The sequence below is a fragment of the Nicotiana sylvestris genome, chromosome 2 (assembly GCF_000393655.2).
Source record: "Nicotiana sylvestris chromosome 2, ASM39365v2, whole genome shotgun sequence".
In the NCBI taxonomy this organism is placed as follows: domain Eukaryota; kingdom Viridiplantae; phylum Streptophyta; class Magnoliopsida; order Solanales; family Solanaceae; genus Nicotiana; species Nicotiana sylvestris.
This window is the reverse complement of record NC_091058.1, coordinates 96405557-96421991: the sequence shown is the minus strand read 5'-3', so window position 1 is coordinate 96421991 and position 16435 is coordinate 96405557. Positions and strand designations below refer to the sequence as shown.

At 36.5% G+C, this 16435-nt stretch overlaps 1 protein-coding gene across 1 annotated transcript; it reads left to right on the top strand.

Annotated features, from left to right (window-relative positions):
- Positions 1–10822: 10822 nt before the first annotated feature.
- On the top strand, positions 10823–12911 carry LOC104228004 (transcription factor bHLH93-like). The gene is made up of 4 exons (XM_009780387.2): positions 10823–11412; positions 11655–11828; positions 12023–12190; positions 12577–12911. The coding sequence occupies exons 1-4, from the start codon at positions 10828–10830 to the stop codon at positions 12661–12663; spliced, it is 1014 nt and encodes a 337-aa protein (XP_009778689.1). The 5' UTR covers positions 10823–10827; the 3' UTR covers positions 12664–12911.
- The last annotated feature ends 3524 nt before the right edge of the window (positions 12912–16435 follow it).

The window sequence follows — 16435 nt, the reverse complement described above, 5'->3', positions numbered from 1 at the left end:
TGAGTTCGAAGTCTGAAAAATGGAATACATTGTGCGCCGAATCCCAGTAAGTGACCAATGATCTGATAATATCACCCCGCGGTTGAATGTCTAGTAAATCCGGGAGATTTTTCAGATATTTCCTCACTTTGCCTTGCCCTTCTTTGCCTAAGTCGTTCCACCATAATCGCAACTCAAAAGGGATCTTGGTCATTATTGAAAACGATTCATTTTGTATCGTGCTCATCCTGCACATTTATTTAAGGCGATAAACTTTATTAGACTCAAAAATTAAAATTATCTAGATATATTTTTTTTTTGTAAAAACGGGAGGTTGGACCCGCCGAGGGTTGCCTACGTATCTCACCCCGTGCGAGAATCAAACCGGCGTAGTTCGGTCATATCGTGAATAGAGAAAATTAAATAAACCTAACAATCAAGAATAAGTATTATTTTTTGGAGAAAGATAAATACTAAAAAAAAAATATTTATATTTTTTTTTGTTTTTTGCAATATTTGGACTATTAGTCCGAAATTTATAAAAGGGTACTACAAGAGAGACAACACATTTTTTGAATTATGAGTTTTCCATTTTTTTAAAAAAAAATAAATACCCCCTTTTTTCTTAAAAAGAAAAGAACAAATTTTTATATGTTTTTTTTTTTTTTTTTTTTTTTTAAATCAAACTAAAAGACGACTTTTGGTTTTATATTTTTTTTTTTTAGTTTTTTTTTTTTTTTTTTTTTAGAAAAATTCCGACGAGGTTTCGACAACTACTTGGACATTGGTTTTATTTTTCCAAAATAAGTAATTATCTCCCTACGCTGCTATTTTTTTTTTTTTTTTTAGAAACCAGTCAGCATGCGGAACCGAAGCAAATAAATGCGCCAAACAAATAGTATGCAGCAGGGTGGTCTTTTCATTCCAGGTTGCTTGTCCTAGACGGACCCAACCCCTGTGTTGAGCCCCCTAAGTCAAATGCAACATGATGCAAATAAGCGTTCCTACTAGGGATCCGGCATGAAGTCGAGTTATACTAGGTTTAAACCTTGGTATTTGTTCTAGACTATGTACCCGAGCGGACAACTCGAGTCGAGGAGGGGCAACTTACCGGGAACCAAAAGGCCGTCCGGCTTCGTAACTTATCCGTCCTCTTTCTTATTTCGGGCATTGACACTAACAGAATAGGGAGTCTCGACCAGCGAGCTTCTCCCCGGAGGTAAGAAGAGAAGGGTTTCGGCACAGTTTATATACAGTTCAGATAATATCAAAGCGGTAAAAGACAACATTTAGCACGTTATGCAAAAACATGTAATAAAGATCAGATAATAAAGCCAAATATAACAATTATTCTAAGCTCGAATTCTTAAACCCTGAACCAGTGGTTCTGGGTTATGTCTTCCCCAGCAGAGTCGCCAGAGCTGTCACACCTCCTTTTTCCGCACCCGGAAGGGCGCAGGGGAGTTTTTCCAATTAAAGGACAATCGAAATGGGATTTATTTGTTTATTTCAGAGTCGCCACTTGGGAGATTTAGGGTGTCCCAAGTCACCAATTTTAATCCCGAATCGAGGAAAATAATGACTCTATATTACAGTCTGCGTACCAGAAATCTAGATAAGGAATTCTGTTAACCCGGGAGAAGGTGTTAGGCATTCCCGAGTTCCGTGGTTCTAGCACGGTCGCTCAACTGTTATATTCGGCTGGATTATCTGATTTTATACAAGTCTGAACTTATGTGCAAAATTTAACTTTTAACCGCTTTTATCATTTACCGTTTTTATCAAGAATTACAACGTTGAGAAAATGTATCTCGAACCGCGTTACAATCAATGTACCCGTGGTCGTCGACACACTTTGACTCCGTTGAGATTTGGATTTGGGTCACATCAATGTGCACCCGAGTTTAAGGAAATTAAATTATTAAAAGCGCGCCTAAAGCGACTAGCGTATTTATTTTGGGTAGGACCGTGGAATTTACTAAACAACCCGTCCTGGAAACTAAAATGCTTCACTAATATGCGTTTAACAAGGGCCCCGTATCTGCGTTTTGTCTATTTTTATCGAGGCTCATCTCGTTGTTATTTTTAAGGGATATCCTATAGCAACTATGTTTCTCGTCGTGTTTGTCTCTATCACTTGAAAGCAGTAAATAACCTTAGTCGATTATAAAACCGTATTTAAAGTGCTACTACAGAATAATAAAATGTGACTGCACCTATGGCCAACTAGTCGCAAATTATGGGCCCAAACCCAGCTCATGCGAGATGGCCCGACTTGGGCCCTGTTTTCCGATACAGGCCTAGCTGACTTTCGATTTGGGCTCGGCCTTCCTGGGGTGGAGGCCTAGAACTGATTCTTTGTTCTTTATCAATTTATATGTGACAAACTAGCAAAAGGGGAAAGAACTATACTAGTAGTGGATAGTTTACATGCCCGGCCTATATTAACGAGTATGTTACACAATTTAAACCTAAGTCTGGGATACAACCTACTGCATTAGGAATATTCATCTAACAGCCTACATATACAACTAACATTCAATCCCCATACATTGATATTTACTATGCATACAAATTGCCTTCAGTATCCAAAAGAAAACGTAAACTATCATGCATTATATGATATTCAATACAACAGCCTATGCTTAAAGTAAACAATCTTCAATTCTTCTCTTTTGCATTCATACTCAACTTCAAGTTACATTGACAGTATTAGTCGTGTACCTGGATATTTGCACAATAAGAAGAGGAAGAGAGAGAGGATCAGCAGCAAGTAATCAACCTCAACAACAGATAGCAACAACGCAGCAATACAACCAACAGCAACTATGTAACCCACAGGTGTTTGAGCATCAGACAGACAAATCCCAGAAAAAGAACAATGAACCAACCGAAAACCCAAGATACCAAATGTAACAGCAACAGAAGATCCAATAATCACAAAGCTCAACAAGTACTCAACACAGTTCCAACAATCAAGAAGGCTAAAACTCAATCCACAGCTCACAGAAAAACTCAGTATAGTAACAATCACAGCAGAAGACACACAGCCTTTTCTTAACGGAACAGTGATGACCCTAGTTAGAATAACTGACTTGGCCAGAACAGCTCAACCAACTTAGTTCCTTGTGCAGTTTTGGGCAATGTTTTAGTCGAAGTATTCTGAAAATTTTCACTTTGTTTTTCTCTTTTTCCCCAGACTAAAAAAAATCCCGCCCCGTTTTTGTTATCAAATGGCCTTTTTATAGGCCAAATGAACCAGTGCAGCTGAGCTGCCTGTTCTGCCAATTGGCAGAATGCCCATACCCTATAAGCCCATGCCTCAGCATCTTTTGGTGTCAGCCCCCCTTTATTCCCCACGCCTGATTTTTGTTTAATCCAGAATTATGGGCTCATTTGTTTATTCATTTTAAGCCCCATACCCTTGTGTCTTGTTCCCCATTGGTATTAGTTTAATCCCAAATTAGTACCCTACTTGTCAGCTCATTTAAACTAATTATTTCTGTTCTTTTTAACACCCCAGAATACCCCTGTCAACCTTGATTATTACTGCCCCTGCCTATTGCAGCATTAGGGCATTTTTTGCACTGATGAAAGCTCGAGCTCAGGACTGCCTAGACTGAACCCTTTTAGTCATTTTTATAATGCCAACAGACCATTTCAAACATTACGAGGTCATCCAGCCAGTGTCCGAGTTTAATTAGTTATGTGAAAATCCTAGCTCCTTCGATTCATTAGTTATAGAAAACTAATCGACGACATTTATCGAGTCGACTATACTAATTATAGCAGGTAATAATCGATCGCTCACATAAACAATACATTTAGGGACCTAAAGGGCATCGGACAATTTTTGTTCAACTACTGGGGGCCTATATGAGTCAACTTATCTGACGATTAAACTAATCGACGATCATGTTTACTCACAGAGTACATTCAGAATACAAACAGAAGACAAACGACCAAATAAAAGGTCTTTACAGAGATGAAAGAAATCTGGATGAAAAATAACAAAAATAACAAACAAACACAAAGAGATATGCTGACAACTTATTTGGAAATAAAACAAAAGAACGGAAAACTTACCAAAACGTTTAAACCAAACAGACCCAAATCAAACTCGACTTCGAACTTTTGAGGCCGAACAAACTTTAATCAGGGTGTTCTCACATGAGAACACCTTGATTAAGGTCTATTAGACCTCAAACCTATGTCAAAACTGGCCGGGTTCCCCAGGTGCATGTGTTTCCAGTTCTGGATTTCCAGATCTGGATTTTTAGGAGTTGTGGGTAGATTCGGACCAAACCAAGTTTGGTTTGGTCACGAGGAAGGTCAGGGGAGTGTCTGGTGCGAGTTTGGGGTCAATCGGTGTAGATCTGGTTTTTTACTCGAATCTTCGTTGGAAGATTCGAGAAGCTACGGGTCGATTCGAGGTGAAAGGTTAACGGATTCATGTTCAGGATGGTTGGGTGCATCGGGGATGTTATTTTGGCGGTCATCGGAACTGTGGTTACCGGGCTCACGGGGGAGAACCTAGGCTGCTAGGGTTTGAGAGGAAAGGGGCCTGGGGAAGATGGTGAACAGGGGCTGAAGGGGGGGTGTCGCTTGGGGCGTGGGGGTAAGGGGTTAGGTTTATATATGTATTGAGGGTTTAGATCCTGGCCATTGGATCAATTGAGATCAAGGGCCAGGATCTACTCATTGAGGAGAGACGACGTCGTTCGGGAGATGATAGTGGGTTAAGACCGGGTAGGGGATTGGATCGGGTCGTGTTGACGGGTTTAGAGGAGGGCCTGGATCCGTTGGATCAATGGGAATGAACGGCCCAGATTAACTTGCCTGAAACGGCGTCGTTGAGGGGAGTTGGACAACCTGATCTGGACCGTTCCTTTGAACCGGATCAACGGCTTCAAATGGGGACGCCGATACGACGTCGTTTGAGTCCGTGCCTGGGCAGGCTGGATTTGGACTGGGTCTGAGTGCCGTTTTTGGGCCTGTTTTTGTTTCAATTTCTGGGCCCAAATCGATTTTAGACCCTTACTCTTTTGCTTTATTTCTTTCTTATCTTTTTTTTTCTTTTCTTTTAAACAAAAAATAAAAATAACAAATAATAAGGTAACGAAATTAAACAACAATGCAACATTTTAACACAATTATCACAAAAATATTTACGTAAGTTAGCTAAAAGCCTAGGACGAACGATGCACACATATATATTTTTGAATTTTCTTTTACTGACCGAATTACGGTTTAATCATCCTAATACATATATTTTGTATTTTGTTTGTTAATGATTAAATGCAAAAAATGGACAGATCCACAAATGACTAACAACACATGAAAACTCGAACAATTGTACAATGAAACCATTTGTCACTATTTTTATTTTCTTTTTGGAGCGATTGTCCGTAAAGCAAAAATCACGTGCTTACAGCGGTTACTTGAGAAGTCCATAATTGCATCTCTCCAAATCTTGCCACCGCGGACCGTGATAAAAGGACCGTTGTCGCGGTAGGTCCTCCTTGTCCGCAGTTGGTTTTCCGATGTAGCGCTCAGTTGACTCAACTTTGACTTGTGCAGGTTTTACTCCTTTTTGGGCTGATTTTGACTTTCTTGTCTCTTTTTGTCCAAACACTGCAAACAAGCACAATAAGCTAGCTTTTGGGAATACTTGTACACACTTTTAATATCAAACTCAAGCAAAAAGAAGCATAAAATAGACTATAATTCCTAGTTATCAGTATCCTTTTGTCCCAAAAGGATATCCCAAGAAGGCATGTGGAGTAGATCTAGGTTCAAATTTGTCCTTGTATGTTTTGAGAGTGGTTGGGAAGCAAAGGCAACCAAAACTCCTAAGATGTGAATAAAGTAGCTTTTTCTGGTAGAGTAGTTCATATGGACACTTATTTTTTATAGAGGATGATGTCAATCTATTTATTAGGTAGGTAGAGGTAAGTATACATTCTCCCCAGTATTGCCAAGGTAGCTTGGATTGGTATACCAATGCTCTAGCTGTTTCAAGGAGATATTTGTGTTTTCTTTCTATTATCCCATTTTGTTGGGGAGTATAAGGGCAAGTCTTTTGGTGTGTGATTCCTTTACTTTGGAAGAACATGGTGCTGACAGCATTGACAAACTCCAGACCATGTCTGTCCTAACTGTTTTGATGGTAGTTTGGAATTGATTCTCTACCATAGCAACAAAAGCTTTGATAACGTACAGAGCATTGCTCTTGGAAGTGAGAAGATGTGTCCATGTGAACGTACTGTAATCATCTATAAGGGTGATGAAATATTTGTAGCCATCATGGGCTGGAATGTGATATGAACCCAGAGATCCACACGTAACAATTCAAAGATTTTAAGTATTTTTGTGGTACTTTGTGGGAAAGGAGATCTGCTCTGCCTGGCCATTGGACAGACAGGGCAGAAGAATGGTTGTTTATGTGTAAAGGTAGTTGGGATGGCTGAGATGCCCTTCATTTTGACAAAAGGCACATGGCCTAATCTATTATGCCACAAGATGTCTACATTGCATTTCTCATAAGTAGATGTATTAGGAACATGAACAGAGTTACAAGATTCATTAACATCAAATGAAGGATAAGAAGAAACATTTGAAGCAGGACACTCGTTATAATTGTTTGAAACAATCTTTCCTACAGTAGACTGCACTTTATTTCTATTGTGTATGGAAGTGGATGCACAAGGTATTGTGTGTGAGGTGTGTATCAAAGTAGTAGTGTCAAGTGCAGAAGGTAAAATTGAGTTACTTTTGCATGAGTTTGTACAATGAAAGTAAAGGATGCCCCTCACTTCACCAATCTCCAGTGGCCTCTTCAGTGAAGGGCCCTGTAGAAGAAGATAGGAGAATTTTGTAAATACAACAATGCAATCTAGTTGCACAGTTAAGGAATGAACAGAAATCAAGTTAAATTTGAAGTTAGGCACATAAAGTACTTTTTTTAGAATGAATTTTGGACTAAGGATCACATTACCAATAAGTGTCACCTTCACTTTGTATCCATTGGGTAAGGAAACTAAGTAGGAGTAGACTAAGGTCTTGACATTACTTAGTAATTTCTTATTGAAGGTCATATGATTTGGCCCCGAAATCAAGGATCCACTGATCAATATTTGAATTAGAACATTCACGCAATTGATTATCATGCTCAATAGAAGAATAAGAAGCAACTGTACCTGCAAAGTTCACAGCTCCTCTAGTCAGCTTCATGTCTCCAGATTTCTCCCCTGTGTTTCCTACTTGGAGCTTTTCCAGAATGTTGAGAAGTTGTCCATATTGCTTTTGAGTCAAGTGATGCATAATTCTTCCCTCTTCATGATGATCTCCTTTGACTTCTGAAGCATTAGGTCCATCATTTGGTGTTCCAAATATATTTGATGCAATTCTCTTCCCTTTATTGTTGTTACCATAGCTTGGGTACCTTGAATTCTGAGGATACCCATGGAGTTTGAAACACTTATCCTTACTATGTCCTAGCTTCTTACAGTAGTCACAAAACAGGTGAGGTTTGTTCGAAGTGTATCCTCCTCTATTTGCATTGTTTCCAGCATTTCCATATTGTATCCACCTGAGTTGTAATTGGTCCTAAAATTGTTATTTCTTGTACTTGCGTTACGGGATGTAGATTCCATCACAAACTAACTATGTGGCTTAACTTCCCCCTGTTTCCCCTCTTGAATTAGTATGAAAAATGCTTGTGCAATACTAGGTAGTGGGTTCATCATCAAGATATTACCTCTCACCACAGTGTACACCTCATTTAATCCTATTAAGAACTGAATTAACCTTCTATCATGTTCCACCTTGTGCATGTTTGCCTTAATTCCACAGGTGTAAATGCAATTGCACTGAGCGTGTGCATTCAAGGTGTTAAGTTTTTCCCAAAGCTTTTTTTTTTGGTATAGTATCCGGTGATGTCAAGATTTCCTTGACTTAGATCACTGATTTCCTTTTGAAGCTGATACAATTTGGCACTGTTAGTTTGGTCATATCTATCTTTCAATTCCTACCACAACTCCTTCGCATCTTTGACATATTGCAAGTTGTCAGCTAAATCTTTTGAAAGTGAGTTGAGAATCCAGGAGGTAACCATATCGTCACATCGTTCCCACTGATCGAAGGTGGCATGAGTTGGATCTGGCTTCTTAACCTTTCTAGTGATAAAACCGACCTTGTTCTTCATAGATAATTCCCTAAGCACTCCTCTTTTCCAGGATCTATAACTAGTGTCGTCGAAAGCCGTCGGTACCAGCATCGTTCCAAGGTTCTCTGAAGGATGCATGTACAACGGGCTAGATGAATCTAGGATTTCCTTGTCCATTAACATTATTCAGAAATGTAGAAATTGTCTCACTATCAGATAGCAATCAGAAATTAACAGAAATTTACCTTCTGAAATTTTGCCCTAATTATGATAAAAAATTCTCGAAGAGGAGAAAATGAGAGAAAATTGAGTGAAACTTTGACAGAAATCGACTGAATCGAGTGATTAAGGAACGAGTCGGAGCCTAGGATCTGATATCATGACAAAATACTGAAGGTCAACAATGGTGATGGACTCAGATTGAGCTCTAATGGACGAAGAAGAAAGACTTCACTGAGAAGCTTAGAAAAATAGATGAAGGAGAGAAAATAAATTCTTCTTACATCAAAATATTTGTACAATGACTTATATATGTATACAACTAACTCCACTAACTACTCATTACAATGATAGCCTAACTTATTATAAAATTGGCCTATACAAAGAATAGATTATGTAAATATAAAATAATTACAATGTGGCTATCTATTAAATAATCTCAACACATGTTGTTAATTTGATTGGTCGTGTTTATGGTATATATATATGTAATAGCAAAAGGAAACATTAATTGAAAATTTAAAACTTTTTGTTAGTGAATGATTTTAATTGCTAACTTTTGGCACATCTGGAAAATCCACAGCTTGACTTGCATGTGCTTGACTACTAGTAGTTATCTATTTGCCTTTTGGGACTATGTTCACGTGATGTCGCCTATGATGCTCTTCTTGTTTTGTGTGCTTTCGACGTATTCTCAACCTTTGTCTTCTGAAGCTTAGCTAACTGCATAAACCTCTGTGTACTTTAACTTGGCTAACTGCATTATTAGTTTATTTGGCCAAGCTTTTTCAAAATTAAATTTTTTTTATTTTTAAAAAGTATTTTTTTTAAAGTTAAAGTGTTTGACCAAGCTTTTGAAAGAAAAAAAAATGCTTTTATGTAAAAACAGAATTAGTTTTGGAAAAATAGAAAAAAATAATTTCTCTCCAAAAGCACTTTTGAAAAGAATACACTTACAAACACTTTTTAAAAACTTGACCAAACACGAATTGTTGTTTAGAAGTATTTTTTAAATTAATTAGTCAAACACAAATTAATTCTCACCCAAAGTACTTTTGAAAAAAAATATTTATCAAAATAAGCTGATTTTTTAAGCTTGTACGAATAGGTATATATAGGTGGTCCTTTCAATTAGATAAGTTTCCTGTTTGTTAAGCTAATAATTTTCATTTAGGTTAGCTAATGAATGGAGACCTTTTGTTATCGATCAGAAGAAACATGACATTGTGACATAGGTTCAATCATAAGACCAAAGTTTTAGTTAGAAAAATAATTTTGAACAGCATGACTAGTGCATTGACACTTCTTTTACACATTGCTATTGGTGATATTATTATAAAATATAATATAATAAAGAAAAGAACCCCTATATCTCTAAGCCTCAGCTTCAATGGACAAAATACTTGTGTATTCACTTAGTCTATGCATGTCAAGTTGGTGCTAAAAAAAGCAAGTGTTGCTTGCATTATGTAAAGAGTTTTCCAGATTTAATTGAAAAGGAGAGAAAAAGGCATTAGTCTTTGTCACCAACCAGAAATCAGGAAAAAGTTACTACTAATAAGCGTAGAACAGGGGAACCAAAAATATGCAAAGAAACTTTGGCTGGCAGGGTTACATAGATGATGCTAGCGGGAGGTCCGAGTCTATCTTTTTCGATTCAGACAGGCTGGTGGGTCAAACATTTCAGAAGATTGTGATTTTAAATATGATTTCTGTCTGATTACAGATTTTGGTGAAAATGACCTTAAACTACTAAACCTTACAGGGAACAGACTTCAGAGACCGAGGTATATATAATACTCCTACGTAAGTATATATTTATGGGAAAGGAAAAAGAAAAAAGGGCCCTCCTATGCATTACACCAGAAAATAGGAAAAAGGTCAGATTCCGTTCTAATCTTGTGCTCCAGGTGACATTAACTAAAAGCAAAAATACCTAAACGTACAACGATATATTATAAACATCTGCCATCTTAACTTCGAATATGACATCTTTTTACTTCAAAAAATGATAGTACTAGTTTTTTACATTTTATAGTATACTTTTTGCTATTTTTTTTTAAACTTCATACTCAATCAACAAAGAAATTGCTACCTTGGTGAAAGAGGTTCAATTGAAATGACAATTCATAAGTTCTTAGGATACTTTTCGTACATGCTAAGACACTATATATACCATATAACGTACTTTTTGTATATATATATTCTTGAATTCTCTTGACACATATTTATATCTTATGCGACATCTTTATATTTTGTTGGATGCCCATAATCAAAATCTTGAAACAATCATCGCAATCAAACACACTATATAAAATAAAACGGATGGAATAATATTATTATTAATATAATATGACTAATATAAAAATATAGTACTCTTTGTCTATATATAGATGCGACGTCACGTTCTTATAACCCGTCTATTCAATTTTTGACGTTTGAGAGAGAGAGAAAAGAAAAAGATGGAGCTCACTCAACAGGATTTTTTAGAGGAATTGCTGTCTCCGAGGATAGAAAGTTGGAATAGTTTTACAAGTGGAGTAAAGGAACTCTTCCCAAATGCATGGAACATTGAATCATCCAGCTTTTATCAACAAAACCCAGAATTTATAGCCCAAAACTCTTCCCTTTTAGAGCTCATTTCACCTGCAGAATCCAGCTTTCCATGTCCTGCTTTCACTCCACAAGAATCTTACCCTTTTCTTGATGCTTTTATTACAGCCCCAGCTGAAGTTGATTCAACTAATTATATTCAAGAAGAGTACAGTAATAGAGCCACTGTGGAGGAAGGAGAAGGAGTTGGCCTTATTTCTACCGATTTTCATGGCCATATTGGCCTGGGACAAGATTCAAGCTGTTTTAATAACAAGGTCAAAATGGAAGAAGCCGCTTCAAGAATTAATAATATGGGAGAAAAGAAGAGTAGTACTAAAGTTAAGAAGGTTGAGGGGCAGCCCTCTAAAAATCTAATGGCAGAAAGGAGGAGAAGGAAACGACTCAATGACCGTCTCTCCATGCTTAGATCCATTGTTCCCAAAATAAGCAAGGTGAATCATCCATCACCCTTACATTCTCTTCATTTAAACTCGTAAATATTACTAGTATTAATGAATTTTAAAATGTATGATAATAGATTAGTTACCATATATTTTTATTCACTTAACTTTTAATTACCAAGAAATCTATAGGTAATCACCTAATAATTGACGTGATTGTGTAAAAAAATTTATACAGTTTCTCGTTGTAGTGTAGAATGCGCTAATTGAATAATTCATCTTTTTTTTATCAGATGGACAGAACATCCATACTTGGAGATACAATTGATTACATGAAGGAGCTCATAGATAAAATTCACAGGTTGCGTGAAGATCATGAAATGGAAGACGAAACTAAGGATAGGAAATTTATGGGAAATTACAAAGAGCTAAAGCCTAATGAAGCATTTGTCAAAAACCCTCCAAAGGTACAAATTTTATCTTAATAATTATCTCGACTAGTATTCGTCCACTTCTCAAAAGAATACTTTTATTATATTACAATCTTGTTTGGAAAAATCGTCTCTTTCTAGAGGGAGGAATACTTTTTAATATTAGGATAAGAGATGTGACGACTTTCTCGTTGTGTGGGTGAAAAAAAAATACTACTACTGTATTACAGTTTGATGTAGAAAGGAGAAATGAGGAGACGAGGATAGAGATATGTTGCGCAGCGAAGCCTGGACTAGTTTTATCCACAGTAAGCACAATAGAAGCATTAGGTCTTGACGTGCAACAATGTGTTGTCAGCTGTTTCAGTGACTTTTCAATGCGAGCTTCTTGTTCCGAGGTAACATCTACTTTCACCATGTTCTTCGTCAATTACTACATCCATCTGGTAAATTCTGGTGCTATTATATGCCCTAATAATCATTTTGATCCTCAACCTGTTCGAGCAGTTCAATATTCAATATTTGCAAATAGTGAACTTTAGTATTTTAGTGGTATATTGGAAAATTGGTGGTGTATTCAAGTGAAATAATGTTTTCCTCTCATATATTGTATTTTCAACCATCAAAAGCTTGTTTTTCAAGTGAATATTTCCGTCCAGATTAAACTTAATCCCACAATTTCTTTTCATCTCATTTTCGAATACTTTTTTCCAAGTCCATCTAAAGTACTTATCCAAAGGCCTACTAAATATATTATTGGTCTATTTCATCGTTTATTTTTTAGGCAACGGAGCATCGAAGAATTTTGAGGTCTGAAGACGTCCAGCAAGCTTTGTTCAAAACTGCAGGTTATGGAGGAAGATGTCTCTAGGGGCCGGGATGATATTTATAGACGCGAAGCTCGAAGAAAGTTTTAAGAGATTTTGTCTGATGTTCAATGAGTAAAGCAATTTAATAAATGTTAATGATCATTCTCCAATTGAGCTCCCTTTATTCATTTATTGTTAATTATCTTATTTTACTCCCTCAGCTCAGCTTTAATTGATTTTTGGGAGATGTGCATCTATATCCGTTTTTTGGGTCACGTTTTAAATTGTGTCCGCTTTGCAAAAAAAATTGCAAACGTACCCATTTTTTCGCGTAATTTCAGTATACGGACCTGAAGAGCAAAGACAAACACACAAAACTTCAGCATTCTAGTAGATGGGACTGAAGTAGCAAGTGTGCTGAAGTTTTTGTTTGTAATTGCTGAACTTAAGCATAGTAACTAAGTTTTGTTCTCTATTTGCTGAAGTTTTTGTTTGTAATTGCTAAAGTTTTTGTTTTTGTAACTGGAGCTGAAGTTTTTGTTTTTGTAACTGGCGATCTTCAGCTCTAAAGCTAAAGTTTTTGTTTGTAACTGACGAATTTCAGCTCTAGAGAAGGAAACAATTCAAAGTTGAATAGCATCACAAATTAACCAGCGTTATATTTTTTCCTCCAACTTAAGGCGTGACACGAGGTCATTTATCCTTTGGGGGATGGGTAAGGTGGCGTTGCAGAAGGGAAATGAACTGGTAACTGGGTTTGACGAGTCACATGAAAATGGTAGCTGAGTTGACTCAGTGCTGATAAAGAGCATACAAAGAAGAAGAAGAAGAAGAAGATAAAGGTGACAACTTGATCAGTTATTGGGTGTCCCATTTGTATGTTTAATGGTGTTTCTTCTCGCTTATATATTTGTGGATAAAATTAAAAATAAATAAAGATACCACATTACTTAATTTAGCCAATGATTAATTTGATCTGTGATGCTTTTATCCTACTCCTTGTTCACAACAGACTTTAATGCGGTTCTATAATTAGAATATACAAGATTTGTCTGAGGGGGAGAAGGAGGAGGAGAAAGGAGGCTGAAATTGTTTAAAAAGTGGGTACAAATTAAAACTTTTTTAAAAAATGGGTATATGTTAAATGGGGCGACCAAATAGGGCGCCCCGTGCAATTTGTACGATTTTTGGCTGTTTTTACACATATTAGGGAATTCATATTTTAGCATTATTTAATAATGAAATTGACCATATTAACATTAATTTGTTCCTTGAAAATATAACAAAATTTCTAGGCCCTTTACTCCAAGGACAACTTTGAAAAAAAGAAGTTAATTCTTTTTTGATATCTGAAAAAATCAAATAATGTGGACCATAAAATAAAGACCAAAGAATCAATTAAAGTGGACCGGAGGAAGTATTTTTTTAAATTTCTTATTCAATAGAGTATATTTTAATAAACTTAACTTATAGAAATATAAATATATAAAGAGTTGGGATCTTTACGCAAATAGCCGGTCATATACGTTATTTACTTTTCCTAGCCATATATTTAGATTATACATTTATCATACATAATTATGCACATTTAATACATAAATTATGCACACATTATACCTCCACCAGCTATTTTTAATTTAAGCAGTTGGATGAACGACTATTTGGGTTAATTCTTCTAAAAAGTTCCAGGGATAATTTGGGACATTTTAATGGCCTGGCCTTGTCTTGGACTATTGGCTTGGTCCAATTGGGTCTTGCATCCGGTTACCAGAATGGACGCACATAATCCGTTGGAGAATTTTTCACAAACCACTTTTGTTTAGTGGCTATTAGTTAGTTGTAGCTATTATTTACTATATTACTTTTTATAGCTATGTTTTCAGGTTTTTTAGAGTGTATTTGATGTATTTAAGCTACTGTATTCATGAATATAGTAGCATTTCTCGACTGAAACAGGGGATTACAGCTAGACAGATTATTGTATTCGACTGTATTCACATCGTGAAATAGCGCAATTCATGGTCTATTCAACTGTTTTTAAACGGAAAGTGAATCAATTAACATAATAAACTCCTAATATAACTCAAACTCAATTACAACACATAAAATTTGTATTTCCAGTTATAAAAAAAATTCTCAATCAAAAAACACCCCAAAAACATAGCAATCTTCAGAGAAATTATATAATTACATTGAATATAGTTAAATACATAAAAATACATTGAATACATTAAGTATAACAGGTCATTTATAGTGCAAAAACATATGAATGCATACTGCAGATACATTTGAATACATATATACATCTGAATACATAAGTTATAAAAATCAAAATGTAGCTATGAAATATAATTTTTTAAAAGGGTATTTATTTAAAATAAATAAGGTATCAACCTTTGCTATATGAGGTAAAAATTCCTATTCGGTTAGCGGGTTGAACTTGCACGGGCTCCTTATAATTCTTATGGATCTTATTCTGCTTTTGGTGCAAGGTTCAATATTTTTGGGGGAAATACACAAACAACCATTCTTAGGACTGCTATTTAGGGATTAGCCAGTATTTATTTTATTTTAAAAATTTAAACTAAAAATATTAATTTTAGTTCAATTCAAAACGCATGAAAATTGAATTGTAAAACTGAAATTCAGAAACTTTGACTATAAACTGAAATTAGGACAATTCAAGACCCTATAAAGTGCCTATTTGGTGTAATTTCTACAAAATTTTGGCCCAAATTAGGTCTGGCCAGCCCATTTGACATGTCTACATAGGATGCTGGAGTTTGCGAGTCAGGACTCAGGAGTAATGCTGCTCGGTGGGCCGGGCCTGAACCGGACCGGACCGGGCCCGCGGTCCTAACGGGCCTGGTGGGCCTGGTGGGCCGGTCCTGGGTGGGCCGGTCTTGGTGGGCCTCTGAGCCCGTCACGGGCTGGTCTCCATGGTTGAGCCCACGAGCCCGGGACCGTTTGGCCCGGGACCGGCAGGCGGGCCTGGGCCGGTCCTGGCGGGCCTGGCGGGCCCAACGGCTATTTTTCAAAAAAAAAAAAAAAAAAAAATCAAACGGCCATATTTAAAATCTAGCCGTTTGGGCTGAAAATATGACCGTTTTTTAAGTTAAAAAAATGGCCATTTGGCCCCCAAACTTTATTTTAACCCCAAACTTTATATAATTACACTTTTTCCCATTTCTCAACTATAAATACCCCCTCATTCTTTCATTTTTATTCACCAATTCATCAATATCTCTCAATCTCTCTCAATCTCTCTACTACAATTACTTAATTTATTGTTGAAATTTCGTGAAAAATTGTGAAGTTGTTGAATTGAAGTTTTCAAGTGTTCAACGATTTTCAATTTTCAAGAAGTTGTTCGGCAATCCGGTAAACTCGTTTCAACTCTTACGTTTTTAGAATATATTTTTGTGTGGTTTAGTTTGCATAATTATAATTAATATGGCATTTACTTTGAAAAAAATGTTTGGTAAAGGAAAAGATAAAACCGGTGAAAGTAGTGGCCAACCAACTACCCTTCCCCCGGCTCCCCGACCTAGAAAAGATAAGCAAGTTGAAAGTAGTCGCCAACCTAGACGTCCTCCTCCTTCCGTAATTCTTGATAGTGATCACCCTTGTTTTCAATTTACCGATAGTGAATTTTATCATAATGTTGCACCAGGTGATAGATTAGATGATGAAATTATGAATGCTCTTTATCCTAATGAAACCATCTTAGAAAATAATGAGGAAAATGAGGATGATGATGAAACTCAAGCACCGGATTTAGATGATACACCTACTAGTCCTCTTAATAACCCAAGTGATGCACCGGTCGACCCA